Below are 13,317 nucleotides of genomic sequence, written 5' to 3'. Positions count from 1 at the left end.
GCTCCAAATCATGAATGAACGGCTTTGTTTCCGAATCAGAATCATTATTTGTATCCAGAGAGCAAAGACCAACCCCATACCCACCTACCCCTTCTCCACAGCCTACCAGTACCGTAAGCACACTAAGTCCTTCTGCACCACTGTACGGAGTAAGCCGACCGGGGGTATTCCGATCAGATCAGCTGCACCGTACGACTCCAACTCCAACTCCGCCCCGCGTTTCATCGGATTAGCCGGGGTTGTCTTTCATGCACTGGAGCTCTCTCATTCCAGACCATATCTTATCACGGAGATACTTGTACAGAAAATGTCGGAAGATTCATATCTCGTCCCCCCGCCCGCCTCAATGAAGCGCATCCCGGTAAGTCTTCCATCCCGGCCTTACCATCCTCCTGTGAGCGTGAGCACTAACAGTCGCAGAAAGCATGCAGCGCCTGCCGACAATCCAAGGTCCATCCGTCCCCAATACCAATAGATCCCGTGCACAGCGGCCTCTGATATTAATTGGATGCAGGTAAAATGCGACGGCAAACGCCCCTGCACGCGCTGCTGCAAGATCAAGAAACAGTGCGTGTTTTTTGAGGTTCCGAGGGATCCTGTTGTTGAGTACGTCTCCTCCCCTGTGTTTGTTGCTGGATAGACTTTGCTAAGGCGGCGCAGACGGCTTGAGAATGTCGAGTCCGAGGTCCGTCGGTTGCAGGGGCAGCTTGAGGAGATGAGGGAGGTGTTGAGGCTCCAGTTTCAGGGACACAATGGCCAGGCATTGAATGGAGCTGATTCCCAGACATGTGGAGAGAGTTTCTCGACTATATCCCCGCCAGTAATGACGGAGAACACTCCCTTTCTCGGACAGAATAACATGCCTCTACAACAGCATGCCCCGCTAATTCAGGACGAGATGCATCGCCCGGCAAAGAGACGACGCTCCGGTTTCGAGATCAGAGAGGACCCGATCACAGATTTCATCAGCAAGGGGCTCATTACGATGGAATACGCGGCGAACTGCTTTACAACGTATATTGTCTTCTCCAAGACTCGATGGCTCTATGCTAATAATGTCTATAGCTTCTATCAAGGCTGTGTATGTCTATACACACGCTCTTATGATCGATGGAGTGCTGACTTTAACAGGATAGGTACATACCCATCTTCGACCCAAAGCACGATACGTTTGAGTCGGTGCGCTATCGGAGCAGTATGCTGCTGAACGCGATATGTACAATCGGCAGTCGTGTCGAGTCGAGTAAGTCAACCGTTGTTGTCTATGAGACCAATTCTAATTGTCGAGGATCAGGATCCGGGACCCAGCTGTCGGAGTTGCTGCAGACGGAGCTGAAGAAGTGGATCAACGTGGTGATTCAGAACGAGACGTTGAACTGCTTGGAGTCGGTTCAGGCATTGCTGGTTATTGCTTGCTACTCCGCTGAGCGCTCATTGATTCTCTCGTTTGCGACTCGCATGGCGCTTGACCTCAGCCTTGATGAGGCGTTCGAGGAGCTGACGCATCGGCTGACCATGAAGGATGTTGAGGGAGCTCCTGACATTGCAGCGCTGGCTGAAGAGGAGAATGTCCTCATGCGCAAGTCCCGAACGTGGTTTGGGCTCTTAGTTTTAGAGCATATGTAGGTGTTCGTCCGACTGGGGCGATTCCTTTTCTGATCGCTCTTAGATTCAGTCTCGACGGTGGGAAGCCCCCGGGCATTCGAATGACAGGAAATGCGCGGCGGTGCCGTAAATTGCTCCGTCATCCTTCTTCAACTGTGTTGGACCTTCGGTTATTCTCTCAGGTTGAGGTACGCTCGATACCCTCATTTGCAAGCAGTCGCTAACAGTCCCAGCTGAACGTAATCAGAGGTGCGGTGTTCAGCCGACATTGACCGTGTCGAACTAACGATGCCAGTGCATATCAACGAAACCTTAGGCGGCAAGGCACCGCTAGCTCGAGCCGATATCGCGGCATTCGTGCAGGACGCAAAGCTTGATCTGGACCTTTGGTTTGAGTAAGTTGCCACCACCACCCTCAAGCACTCATCTGACGAACGCAGTGACTGGCAACGGATAATAGGTACAGCCCGCGATAGAAATCATTGGCGCCAATGCTGATAAGACAGAAAACGCTCTCGCGCCCGACGACGAAGAGCGAGCGCCGCTATTAGCGGCCCTGCGCGTCCAGAACTGCTGGGGTGAGATGATGCTGCACTGCAAAGCGCTGCGGTCGCTGGGCGTGGAAAACGTAGCGTTCGTTTCTCCTGCTCTGGTTGCGTGCGAGATTGCTGAGATTTATCCAGGGCGATGTCGCAAATCGAGCGAAAAATTCTTTTGATGGCCAAAGCCAGCGCTCGGAAACACCTCAGCCTCATCACAGTCGAGCCGGACTCGTACCTCGCCAAGCTCAAATATGCTATGGACTTCGTCTGGGCGAAATGCGCGTTCTGCTTCCTGCTTTTGCTCAAATTGTCGCGGCTGCTGCCAGAAGGGAAGGAAGAACACCAGGAACTCCTGACCCACGGGAACCGACTGCTCGATGACTTGACGAAAAACGTCTCGAGCAGTAACGCCGCGAGTAACGGCAATGTTTACCTGCAGATCCTTCGATTGAGCATTGAAAAGTACGGTCGGACATTGCAGGAAAGGGGACTGGGGCCAGAGGAAGCGAATGCAGACACGGCGCCGTTCTGGGAGTTGTTCGACGCGCAGACGGAGTTGACTTCGTTTGTGCCGGAGCAATTCGTGAGCGAGTGGGACTTTCCAGGCCTGAACCTGTTTTACTTTCCGACGTCGTGGCAGGACTTTTTCGCCGACTTTTCGTTGGCCGTCTGACTGATCGGCCTGGTGGCGGCGAATAGGAGCAAACCGCAGCTGCAAAGATCCGGTCAGTTCTTTGTTGACCGGACCCGTGAAAGCGCCATTGGTGGAGGGTGAAAATTGACTTTCAAAGTAGGTTCAGGTCCGTTTGCGTGGCTTGGGCAAAGGCCGCCACGAGACGGGTACAGGCGTCAAGGTATCACTTGACAAACGAACCAAGCGGAAACACGCCTTCTGACGTTCCCGAATCAAACGGCCACGGCCAATCATTCAACAGTTCTGGTGGTAATTGGAATTGAGCGATCGGATCGTCCATCCCGGTCATGGGTGCTTGAATAGGCGCAAGATTGGGCTGGTGGTAAACGCCGGAGACCAACTCTTCCTGGACGGGCGGGTTGAGAATCGATGGTGGCCGAGGCTGTGGGGGAAGTGCGGTCGACGTTCGTTTCGTCATCATGTACTCGTCGATGCGCTGGACCTGCGCCTTGAGTCGCTCGCTCGTACCGGTGGATCGGCGAAGGCCTGACTCCAGTCGATGCAGGAGGTCCGCCATTTCTAACAGGAGGGTGCGAACGCGTTGATACGAAGCTTCGGATAGACTCCCTTCCATCACCGAGCCAAGAATATACCCGATTCCAGCGAGATGGTGCAGTAACGGAGAGCTGATGGCCTTGAGGTACTCGACCGGGACCTCGGAAAAGACACTCAGGACCTGGCCCGCGACATGGCATTTTTCGTCCACGCCTTGGGCCTCGTTCGATGAGAGCACCATCCGCAGCAGCTGAAGAGTCGCTTGGATGTTGGCAGACTGGAAGCCAAAAATGTCGTGGGCGAGATCGCCAGTAACAGGTCGAGTCTCGCGGAACTGCGGCGGGAGAGAAGAATAGTTAGACAGAACATGCTCCATCAACCACGTTCCAGTAGTTTGAGCGGGGCGAAACAACGACCAAACATCCGTTATGCCAATGTGCTGACGTGAGCGTCGTCGCTGGTTGTCGACCGCATGCTCCATCATCCGATACATGTCTGTGATGAAATTCCAGCCAATAATCCAGTCATCTGATAAAGGTGCGCCGAGCCGACCATTTTCCGCTGCAGATACTCCGTGTGTAGGTTTTGCGATAAAGTCGTCCCTCACATCGCCCGGATAACGGACATTACACTGTGCTTCTCGATGACGAATGACACCTCCCCAGACGATGGACGAGTAGACGTCCAATGTGTAGATAGACCAGAACTAAGCGCTGTTAGACAATTCAACCAAGACCATCGGCGCGAACATACCATTCGCCGCCGGATCTCAACTGTCACCGGGTCCAAATCCTTGGGCCAGTACTTCTCATCCTGGAGACCGTCCATCGTCGCCAAGGTGTGATACATGCCCAGGTACTGCTGCATGCCGTGAATCTGTCCATGCTGAATACTAGCGATACTCAAGATGGCGCACGCCCTCATGTACTCCGTACCTCTCGCGGTCGCCAAGTCTCGGGGGATTGATTCCTTCGCGGCCATCCAGAAAAGTTCCGACGGGGGGTTCGCCAGCTGCTGCGGACTCCAGCGGGAGGAGTATAACGCACCATCGCGAGCTCGGGCAGAAGCCAAGGCGCACATTGCCATTGTCGACGCGAAGAAGCCGTCATCGTGAAGATACTCCAGGTTCTCAAGCGCTTTCGAGAAGGAGGGCCAGTGGAAGAGGGGGAATCTAGACGGCAGCCGGTTAGCGTCGGAATCAGCGGAAAATAGCTGCAGGGACACGGGAAACGCACATTGGGTATACAATTTCAAAATAGACCTGAGCCAAGTCCCGAATTGTGTCCTGGCAGGCCATCGCAAACGCTTTCCAGGGTGTAATTGAGGCGCCGTCGCTCGTGGCGATCAGCGCGGCGGCATTCCCGTTGATCCCATCCCACGACGCATTGCTGGCCCGAGACTGGAAGGCCGTACTTGTCACCGATCCAGAAGGCCGTCGAACGGTGTCGTCATCGCGAGGAGGCTGCGGTTGGGGCGTCGGCTGAGGCTGGCTGGCGGTTGGGCTGGCGTTTCTGCGGGCGCCGCGGCGGCGGGCAGGGCGATCGTAGGTACAGGGGACGTCGAAGTCGGCGCAATTCTGGCAGGGGGCAAGCGGGCCGTTGTTCTTATTGCATTTGATGCTGCGTCGATTGCAGAAATCGCCTGTGAGCGGCAGAGCTGTCTGTCAGTCCAAACTCAAAGTTGCACCACTCATTTCCGCGGAAGCTGGGGAGAGGCTGGGGAAGCGCACAGGCTTTGGAGATGCGCTGGAACTTGCGCGGGCGCTGGGACATGTCGATTTTGAGGAAAGTGACAGGGCATTGAAAGGCGTCAGGGCCAGCGCCGCATGTTATTGTTCGCGTTCAGAAAGAGACGAGACGGCGTCGAGACGAAAAGTGTTACAGACGAACGAACAGGTGGACCGAGAGAGAAACGATGCCCAGGTGGGCACCTCGGCTATCCGCATCGGGATTAGTGGCCCCGGACTCTGTCTTTAATTACTAATAGAGCTGTCCACTTTAGGAAGTTGCTGCGCACGGGGACCCCGGACCCCGGACAATTCGAAGAGGACTGAGAATCTCATCTCTGGTATGGGTATAGATCTGGGTATACTGGACTGATCGGAGTACTCCGAGTATAGTTAGATGTGTTTGGGAAGCAATTGAGAGGTGGACAATATTGTTGTTGTCGCCATGTATCGCCTCGACAGGAATATATATCTGAACTCCAGTACTACGCAGCACCATATCTCCACGGTAGATTCAAACAGTTCATTATTCATTTATCATTTCTATGCTAGTATTACCACTTATTGTCAAACACCTTCCCATCCACATAATTGATCATCTCGCTGACCGGCGCCAGATGATCGCGTCCAGCACCAAAGAGCATTCCCTGGCGCATGACCTTGCGGTAGTTCTTTCCCGGTGCCACCTTCCCCAGCACGTACTCTTGACGCGTCTCAACACGCGTCGGAACAGGAATTGAGCGACCGACAATGGCCTCCATGCCTTGCCAAGCGAAGGTGATGGCCTCCTTGGCGCCTCCGGGAATACCAGCCTCATCAAGCATCATGATCTTCGCCTTGGGGTAGTTCTCTTGAATGTGTTTGGTGATGTTGGGATTGAACGCGCCGCCTCCGCACATGAAGATTTCCTCAATTTCGAGACCTTCAGGGGCGTATCGTCGGTAGTGGTCGACAATCGCCTGTGCCGTTACTCGGGTGATGCTCGCGACAACATCATCGGGCGTCAGCCCCTTGCTTTCGGCCTTGCGGATGAACTCGAATGCTAGCGTGTCCCGGAAGACCTCGCGGCCGGTCGTCTTGGGCGGATCTAATTGGAAGTAAGGGTGGTTCTGGAGGAAGTCGTCGACAAGTTCCTGGTCAACGGCACCGCGGGCGCCCATCTCGCCGTCCTTGTCGAATTCGCGCTCGCCGTTGGTGTAATGGCGGACCACCGCATCGATGAAGACGTTACCGGGACCGGTGTCAAAGTCGTAGCAGGCATCGACGCCGCCGTGGGAGTCGGGAGGGATGAAGCAGACATTGGCGATACCGCCGATGTTCTGGCAGGCGCGGAGTTTCGTCGGGTGGTGAAGGAGGAGAGCGTCGAAGAAGGCTATGAGAGGGGCGCCCTGACGGCCAGCCGCCTGGTCGCTGACGCGGAAATCGGTAACGGAGGTGATGCCGGTGCGCGAGGCAAGGAAGGTGCCCTCGGCGAAGGTAAGGGCGCTGCGCACCTGCCCGGCTTCAGGCATCGACAGCAGCCAGATGGTCTGGCCGTGAGAGCCGATAACGTCGATTGTGGAAATGTCAACCTTGTAATCTTCACAGAATTGCTTAACAGCAGCGGCGAATGTCTCTCCAAGAATGACATTAACCTCTGATAGCTCCGAGGGCGAGGTCTTGTTGTGCAGAATCATATTCATGACCCGCTTCTTGATGGTTTGTTCTAGAGGGATTTCTCCATACTGCGAGAGTGAGTGATAGTATACCCAGCATTCCAGGTCACATACCTTGAGCAGCTCAAAATGCATGGGCGACTCGGGAGTCTCCTGTCGGAAGTGGCAGAGCGCACAGTCAATGCCATCCTGAGAGAATTAGCATAGCTCGAGTCCGGATAGATGTGCATAGACTCACCATTGAGGTGCCGCTGTTCAAGCCGAGCACCGTGATATCGAGAGCATGATCCTGGGTAGCCATATTGCGGACAAGGAGTATCCAAGAGAGTATGAGACGAAGAGCCAAGAGGATCGACCAGCAGCGACGGCTAAATACTAAGAGACCGAACGCAGTCAGACTCTTATCGGGCCGGTTGGAGCATCGGAGAAGGCGCCGAGGGTCCCCTCAGCCCCTGCCAATGCCATGGCTGCCCCCGGTCTCGCCCTCTGCTGGATGCAAAAATGGGTAAACGCCTAAACGGGCTCCCTTGCCTGGGGCCTGGACTAACAGACTCCACCTGGTGCGCGACAGAATCAGAATCTGCACCGCAACCCTGGAGTCGGGACTCTCTGTGGAGGCGAGATCGCTTAATCCCTGCATACTCGATCGCAACGGTGCGAACTGGTCTCCTCCCCCGGTTTTTCGCCCACCTTCTACCCCGGGTTTTGGCGCAGTCATGGCTTACACCACCCTCTGGCGGCGCCTCTCGTCGCGTCAGCTCAATGTCGCCATACAGGTCTTCTCGCTCATCTGCATCTTCTTCGAGGGCTATGATCAAGGTGTTATGGGCGGCGTCAACTCGTCGCCTTACTATGTCACCGAGGTCGGAATTGGTGAGCCTGAAGGGGCCGTGACTGACACGACCCATCAGGGGGGCATTGTCAGCATATACTATCTCGGCTGCATTTTTGGCTGCTTCGCGGGTGGTTGGTTGGCCGATCGCATTGGACGTATCAATGGGTTATTTATTGGTGCCATCTTCGCGGTCTTAGGCGGTGCTCTCCAGGCCGCAATCCAAAGTTCAGATTTTATGCTGGTGGCGAGAGTCGTTACCGGCATTGGGACTGGAGGTGTGTCTTCAAAACATATTTGCTTTTGGTGACTGTGCTAATCAAACAGCCTTGACTGGGATCACACCGGTCCTGGTGGCAGAAACTTCATCTGCCGATCATCGCGGTGGCTTCCTGGGCTATGTCTTTATCGCAAACTGTATGTCTCAATATCAGTTCCATATATCGCATACTAAAGAACAGACTTGGGAATCTCGGTCGCGTACTGGCTGTCCTTCGGCCTTGCCTTCATCAACAACGGCTACTCGGACATCAGATGGCGCTTTCTGCTCGCCTTCCAATGCATCCCGGCTCTTTTGCTGGTCGCCTTTATCAAGATGCTCCCTGACTCCCCGCGGTATTATGCCTCGGTCGGGCGCAACGAGGAAGCTCGAGACCTCTTGAACAGACTCCGATCGCACAAAGCGAGTCAGGCCGAGATCGACCACGAATATCTCGAGATCGTAGCGATGGCGCGAGAGAGCAAACGTAGCTCGCCGATCCAGTTTGTCAAAATCTTGATCGGTAAGGGAGGGCGACCGGGGGCCAACCTCTGCCGACGCGCCTGGCTGTGCGTTTGGCTCCAGATCATGGCCTCGTGGACTGGCATTACGGTATGAACTCTCTGCCCGCATAAGAGATGTCGTCTAACATGCTATCGCAGGCAATCACCGCGTATTCGCCAACACTCCTTAGCCAAGCCGGCTATAGCAATCTAACCCAGAACGGTCTCGCGGGGGGTATCAACACTATCGGCATCATCGGCACCATAATCAGCGCCCAAATCGTCGATCGCATCGGTCGGAGGATGTGCTTGATGTGGGGTGCGCTGAGTTTGTTCGCTGTTGAGATTGTGGTATGTCGCTTCTTCCACCATGATAGGACCTATACTGATTCGATCCCTAGGCCGGCTCCGTCTACGAAGCCTCCCTCCACAATCCAGCCAAAGCATCCGACTACGCCCCAGCAGCCGTCGCCATGCTCTTCCTCTTCAATCTCGGCTACGCTGCGACCTGGGGCACCGTCGCATTCCTCGTGCCGACCGAGATCTTCCCCTCTGACCTCCGCGCCCAAGGCAACGGCTTCGGCATTACAGGCTGGGCGATTGGCGTGGGGATGACGACGCTCGTGAACCCGATTATGTTTGCGAGCCTGAAGAGCCGGAGCTACTTCCTACTCGCCGGTCTCAATCTCCTTTGGATCCCGATCGTGTATCTGTTCTACCCCGAAACCCGCAACCGATCGCTCGAGTCGATTGATGCGCTCTTCTCGACGCCGGGTCCGTTTTACTGGGAGATGGAGCGGGCCTATCGGGAGCATAGTGATGTTCTTGCTGAGAAGGCGGTTACTACATTTGAGGATGAGGGGGCGAAAGTGGAGGATATTCACGATGCGTCGGCTTAGCGCGTTGTGTGGAAGGACGATGATCATGATTCTAGCGGAGTACAAGGAAGGATACAATGGCAATGGTAATGATGGGATGGATTTTGTACATTTTGTTTCTTTGGTTGTTGTTCTTTTCTCATCGCTCACTGTATGTTAACGATGGATCGCTAGTCTCCCCTAGACATACATATACGAGCCCTACAGCTAGTTTATCGATTGGCCACAGCTGATCTTGCGTTGCTTTGGGTTCTCAGAGCCTAATGACATTTCTAATATTGAAGTGTTGTGGGAAATCCAAGCCTACCATACCAAGGTCAAGTAGGCCCCCGACCGTGGCCGCTTCATTATATTCGACGGTCGCTCCTTCCTCTCTTTCCAATACGAGATCGATTCGATGTATGTATGGTATTCTCGAGCCAGCATCTAGACTCGTAAACCATAAAAGCTTCAGCCTTGCGTCAACACCCCTCCGCCCATGCGTTACAGTGTTCCATTACTCCGGAGTATAGTTTTGAGCCCAGCCCCAGCGGCTAAGATGAAGCGGGCTAGAATCACATACGATAGACGGAGGGGCCAATAAGTGGCTCTAGATTTCAGCTGAGGTGGGGGCTGATCCTGCACGAACGATATAATCTCTCGGGCCCCTCGAGGCTGAAGCGCTCGTGTTGATCTGACATCTCGAAAATTCAGCCATGGTCCCCGTCCTCAGTCTGCTGGGGGTCGTCCTCTACATCTTCTTCCCAGCGACACTCCTATACTTCATCAACAACCTCTTTCTCAGCGCGCCTCTTCCACAGGGTGTGCCGTTTATCCGCGAAACACCTGGAAAACAAAGCTTCAGCCTCAAAACACGGCTTGCGTATCTCACCGACTGCGAGTCGCTCTTCAAAGAGGCATACCACAAGTACCTCAAACATGGCCAGCCAGTGATTATTCCGGGCTTCGGGGTGCGCAATGAGGTCCTCCTCCCGGCGTCTTCGCTGCGCTGGGCCTCGACGCAGCCAGACGCTGTGCTTAGTCCTGCAGAAGCATTCGTTGAAATCGATCAGGCGGATTACAGTCTCGGGCACTCGCGGTACGTGGGTGATGCGTGGCAGGGCTTGCTGGTGAAGACGGAGATGAATGCGATGCTGGAGAATATTGTTGCCAGTCTGAATGATGAGCTCGGTGTTGCATTTGATAAGTACTTTGGGACGGATACGGTGCAGTGGAAGAGCATTGACCTGCTTGAGGCTGTGAGGATGGTTGTTGCGCAGGGTGCCAGTCGGTTTACGGTTGGATTGCCTTTGTGTATGTCTCTACTCCTACACCTCATATGGCGTATGCTAACAATGCAGGCCGCAACGAGCAATACCTCAAAGACAGCTTCAACACCATCGACGGGTGCGTGATCAACGCCGGAGTTGTTGGAGGATGTCCGCCCATTCTACGCCCCCTACTCGGTCCCCTTGTCGGATTGAAATCACGACTGGCCAACAAAAGAGTCCGCGAACACATCGAACCCCTCTACCACGCACGCATGAAGACCCTCTCCAAATCCGTCGAAGAGCAACCCCAAGACCACTTCCAGATGATGATGCGCTTTGCACAGCGAGAGCGACCGGACGAATTCAAAGACCTCAATATCATGGCCACTCGCGTGACAGCCGCAAACTTTGGCTCGATGCACCAAACCAGCATTCAGGTCACCAATATGCTACTGAACATCCTCTCCTCAGACACAGAATACAACACCATTGCGGTCCTCCGGGACGAGATTGCCCAGTCACTAGGCTCCGACACAGCCTGGACAAAGTCCAAGATCTCGAAGATGATCAAAGCCGACAGTGTCGCGCGCGAGACTCTCCGCCTCCACTCGTTCGGCGGCCGCGCTGTCTTCCGCAAGGTGCTGGTCAACGGCGTGACAACTGATACCGGCCTGCCTCTGCCAAAGGGCACGCTCTTCTGCTTTTTGAGCCAACAGCTGCATATGGACGAGGAGACGTACGAAGATGCAGCCAAGTATGACCCATTCCGGTTCTCGCGGGTCCGGGAAGCAGCAGAAGATCCTACCAAGACCGGCTCTCTGAGTTTTGTTTCCACCGGCCAGAATTTCCTTGCCTTTAGTCATGGCAAGCATGCGTGTCCTGGACGGTTCCTGATTGACTTTGAGATGAAGATGATACTGGCGTACGTGCTGAGACACTATGAGCTGAAGTTTCCGGAGGAGTATGAGGGAATTAGGCCGAAGAATCGCTGGATGGCTGAGGCGGTTGTTCCCCCACAAGGGGTAAGAGTCCTGGTCCAGAGGAGGACTTGAGCTGTTGATATTTTGAGTCTCTAGGTAGTTGAATCTATGGGGCTCTGCATTAATCTATGCATGCATAAAGTTATGCAATGTAGCTCTCCTTGTTCGCCTTTCTCGCTGACGACGACGTAAAATAACCCTAATGTTCCACCTCAACCTCACTATACTCGATGTATTTTCTGCTCCAATCTCGAGATATCTGGATACTGAACTGCACTGCAGTCAATGATATGACGTCGGCCCACGTGTAGCACACACGGGCCGAGGAGCTTCAGCGGGGACAGCGGGGCGCCCTTAAGAAGTTAAGAAGGCCAGCTCAGCTCCCTCCAACTTCCCAACTGCACAGCATCAGCCCACCATGACCGACATTGTCCTCTTCCACTATCCACACTCGCCCTTCTCGGCCAGAGTCCTCTACTACCTGGCCCTGCGAGGAATCCCATACGACCAATGCGTACGTGCCGACCACAGACACTCCCCCGCAACCCCCCATTAACCGCAGCAGATCCAACCCCAAATCCTCCCCCGCCCGGACCTGACACGCCTCGGAATCCGCTACCGTCGCATCCCACTGCTTTCCATCGGCCGCGATGTCTACCTCGACTCCCCGCTAATCCTGCGCACCCTTGAGCGCGTTGACGGCGCAAAGCCCCCCTTCGCGACGACATCAACCCCCGAACAGCGCGGCCTCGAACACCTCCTCGCCAAGTTGACCCTCGAGACCGGCCTGTTCAGAAATATCGTCCAGATCCTTCTCCCCAATACGCCCCTGATGCACAATGAAGCCTTCATGAAGGATCGGCTGGATATGATCGGTGGCGGGCCGGGTATAGATTTCGCAGACTTTGTCCTGTCGGGCCGACCGGGTGCGATTCTCGACGTGAAGAAGACGTTTGAGTTCCTCGAGACAACCCTCCTGGCGGATGGGAGGGAGTGGCTTGCGAAGACGGAGGCGCCCGGTCTGGCGGATATTGAGATGGTTTGGCCGCTGCATTGGTTGATTTCGGTGCCCGGTGCTCTTCCTGAAGAGCATATTTCGGCGAAACTGTTTCCTAAGGTCTTTGACTGGGTTGAGAGATTTGGGAAGGCTTTCGCGGAGGCGCAGAAAGCGCTTCGAACTCCTGAGACGCTGTCTGGTGAGGAAGTCGCGGAACGGTTGAAAGCAGCTGCAGGGGATGAAAAGGGAGATGTCGTAGATGAGAGCGACCCTCTTGTTCAAGCCACCGGACTTCAGAAAGGGCAGGTTGTCCAGCTGTGGCCCACTGACAGCGGCGCGAGGCACAAGACGGTCGGAAGACTGCTTGGACTGACGGACAACGAGATCACTATCGAGACCGTCGAGGGTGACGTCTCGGTTCGCGTTCACGCTCCGAGACACGCGTTCCAGGTTGCTGCGCTGCCATCAGAGAAGGCGAATCTTAGCTAGCTGTTAGATGGCGCTTTTGACGCTTAGATAGTGACGCTCTACAAATCGATGAGGCCGTGTTGTGGCTATGGGATTGAAGTACAACGGAGAGATCAAGGCTCAATCGTGCCTAGCTATGTAGGCGAACGCTGTTCTACATCTCAAAGTGCTCTACGTTTCTCCTCTCCCGAGGCTTTGTGTTTGTGTTACTTGCTTAGAGTTGCGCCCACTGACGAGGATAGCTGCGCAGCATCTCATCAACTCCTGACAAACCTGCCCCTGGACTCTAAGTGGCCGAGGTCTGGTCACTATCCGCCTATTCCTAAGGTGAAGGTCATCTCGATGGTGAATGAAGTGCTGGGGGCAAGTCCCGAAGTCCTCCTGGGGTGGAGCCAGCCCAGTCACTCCAGACGTGAATAGCACCTGCACCCCC

At 54.8% G+C, this 13,317-nt stretch overlaps 7 protein-coding genes across 7 annotated transcripts; 4 read left to right on the top strand and 3 right to left on the bottom strand.

Annotated features, from left to right (window-relative positions):
- Positions 1–307: 307 nt before the first annotated feature.
- BDW74DRAFT_171959 (putative C6 transcription factor) lies at positions 308–2,820 on the top strand (the record flags this gene model as incomplete). The annotated part of the gene is made up of 13 exons (XM_073727404.1): positions 308–361; positions 421–450; positions 515–606; positions 661–1,014; positions 1,066–1,081; positions 1,132–1,243; positions 1,295–1,622; positions 1,670–1,793; positions 1,839–1,854; positions 1,901–2,000; positions 2,046–2,065; positions 2,112–2,238; positions 2,289–2,820. The coding sequence occupies 13 exons, from the start codon at positions 308–310 to the stop codon at positions 2,818–2,820; spliced, it is 1,905 nt and encodes a 634-aa protein (XP_073589218.1).
- A 92-nt stretch (positions 2,821–2,912) lies between these two features.
- On the bottom strand, positions 2,913–4,563 carry BDW74DRAFT_64 (putative C6 transcription factor). The gene is made up of 2 exons (XM_073733352.1): positions 4,090–4,563; positions 2,913–4,042 (listed from the first exon to the last, which is right to left on the bottom strand). Exons 1-2 carry the CDS (start codon positions 4,420–4,422, stop codon positions 3,005–3,007), a joined length of 1,371 nt encoding a protein of 456 aa, XP_073589217.1. The 5' UTR covers positions 4,423–4,563; the 3' UTR covers positions 2,913–3,004.
- BDW74DRAFT_141349 (uncharacterized protein) lies at positions 4,470–5,277 on the bottom strand. The gene is made up of 2 exons (XM_073722529.1): positions 4,572–5,277; positions 4,470–4,507 (listed from the first exon to the last, which is right to left on the bottom strand). Exon 1 carries the CDS (start codon positions 5,106–5,108, stop codon positions 4,941–4,943), a length of 168 nt encoding a protein of 55 aa, XP_073589216.1. The 5' UTR covers positions 5,109–5,277; the 3' UTR covers positions 4,470–4,507; positions 4,572–4,940.
- A 321-nt stretch (positions 5,278–5,598) lies between these two features.
- On the bottom strand, positions 5,599–7,024 carry BDW74DRAFT_25 (UPF0075 domain protein). Its single transcript, XM_073732319.1, has 3 exons — positions 6,956–7,024; positions 6,832–6,906; positions 5,599–6,786 (listed from the first exon to the last, which is right to left on the bottom strand). Exons 1-3 carry the CDS (start codon positions 7,016–7,018, stop codon positions 5,617–5,619), a joined length of 1,308 nt encoding a protein of 435 aa, XP_073589215.1. The 5' UTR covers positions 7,019–7,024; the 3' UTR covers positions 5,599–5,616.
- Positions 7,025–7,032: 8 nt separating this feature from the next.
- Positions 7,033–9,445, top strand: BDW74DRAFT_184403 (putative MFS sugar transporter). The gene is made up of 5 exons (XM_073730799.1): positions 7,033–7,827; positions 7,877–7,966; positions 8,011–8,420; positions 8,471–8,662; positions 8,713–9,445. The coding sequence occupies exons 1-5, from the start codon at positions 7,434–7,436 to the stop codon at positions 9,208–9,210; spliced, it is 1,584 nt and encodes a 527-aa protein (XP_073589214.1). The 5' UTR covers positions 7,033–7,433; the 3' UTR covers positions 9,211–9,445.
- A 426-nt stretch (positions 9,446–9,871) lies between these two features.
- On the top strand, positions 9,872–11,582 carry BDW74DRAFT_20 (cytochrome P450). Its single transcript, XM_073732183.1, has 2 exons — positions 9,872–10,482; positions 10,530–11,582. Exons 1-2 carry the CDS (start codon positions 9,885–9,887, stop codon positions 11,489–11,491), a joined length of 1,560 nt encoding a protein of 519 aa, XP_073589213.1. The 5' UTR covers positions 9,872–9,884; the 3' UTR covers positions 11,492–11,582.
- A 171-nt stretch (positions 11,583–11,753) lies between these two features.
- Positions 11,754–13,014, top strand: BDW74DRAFT_141345 (glutathione S-transferase family protein; the record flags this gene model as incomplete). Its single annotated transcript, XM_073722528.1, has 2 exons — positions 11,754–11,933; positions 11,985–13,014. Coding segments are annotated over exons 1-2 (1,013 nt in total), but the record flags the coding sequence as incomplete, so codon positions are not given.
- Between the last annotated feature and the right edge of the window lie 303 nt (positions 13,015–13,317).

The sequence above is a fragment of the Aspergillus multicolor genome (assembly GCF_047715735.1).
Source record: "Aspergillus multicolor strain CBS 133.54 unplaced genomic scaffold BDW74scaffold_1, whole genome shotgun sequence".
Taxonomy (NCBI): domain Eukaryota; kingdom Fungi; phylum Ascomycota; class Eurotiomycetes; order Eurotiales; family Aspergillaceae; genus Aspergillus; species Aspergillus multicolor.
The sequence above is the reverse complement of the archived record's forward strand: the minus strand, read 5'-3'. Positions and strand labels throughout refer to the sequence as shown.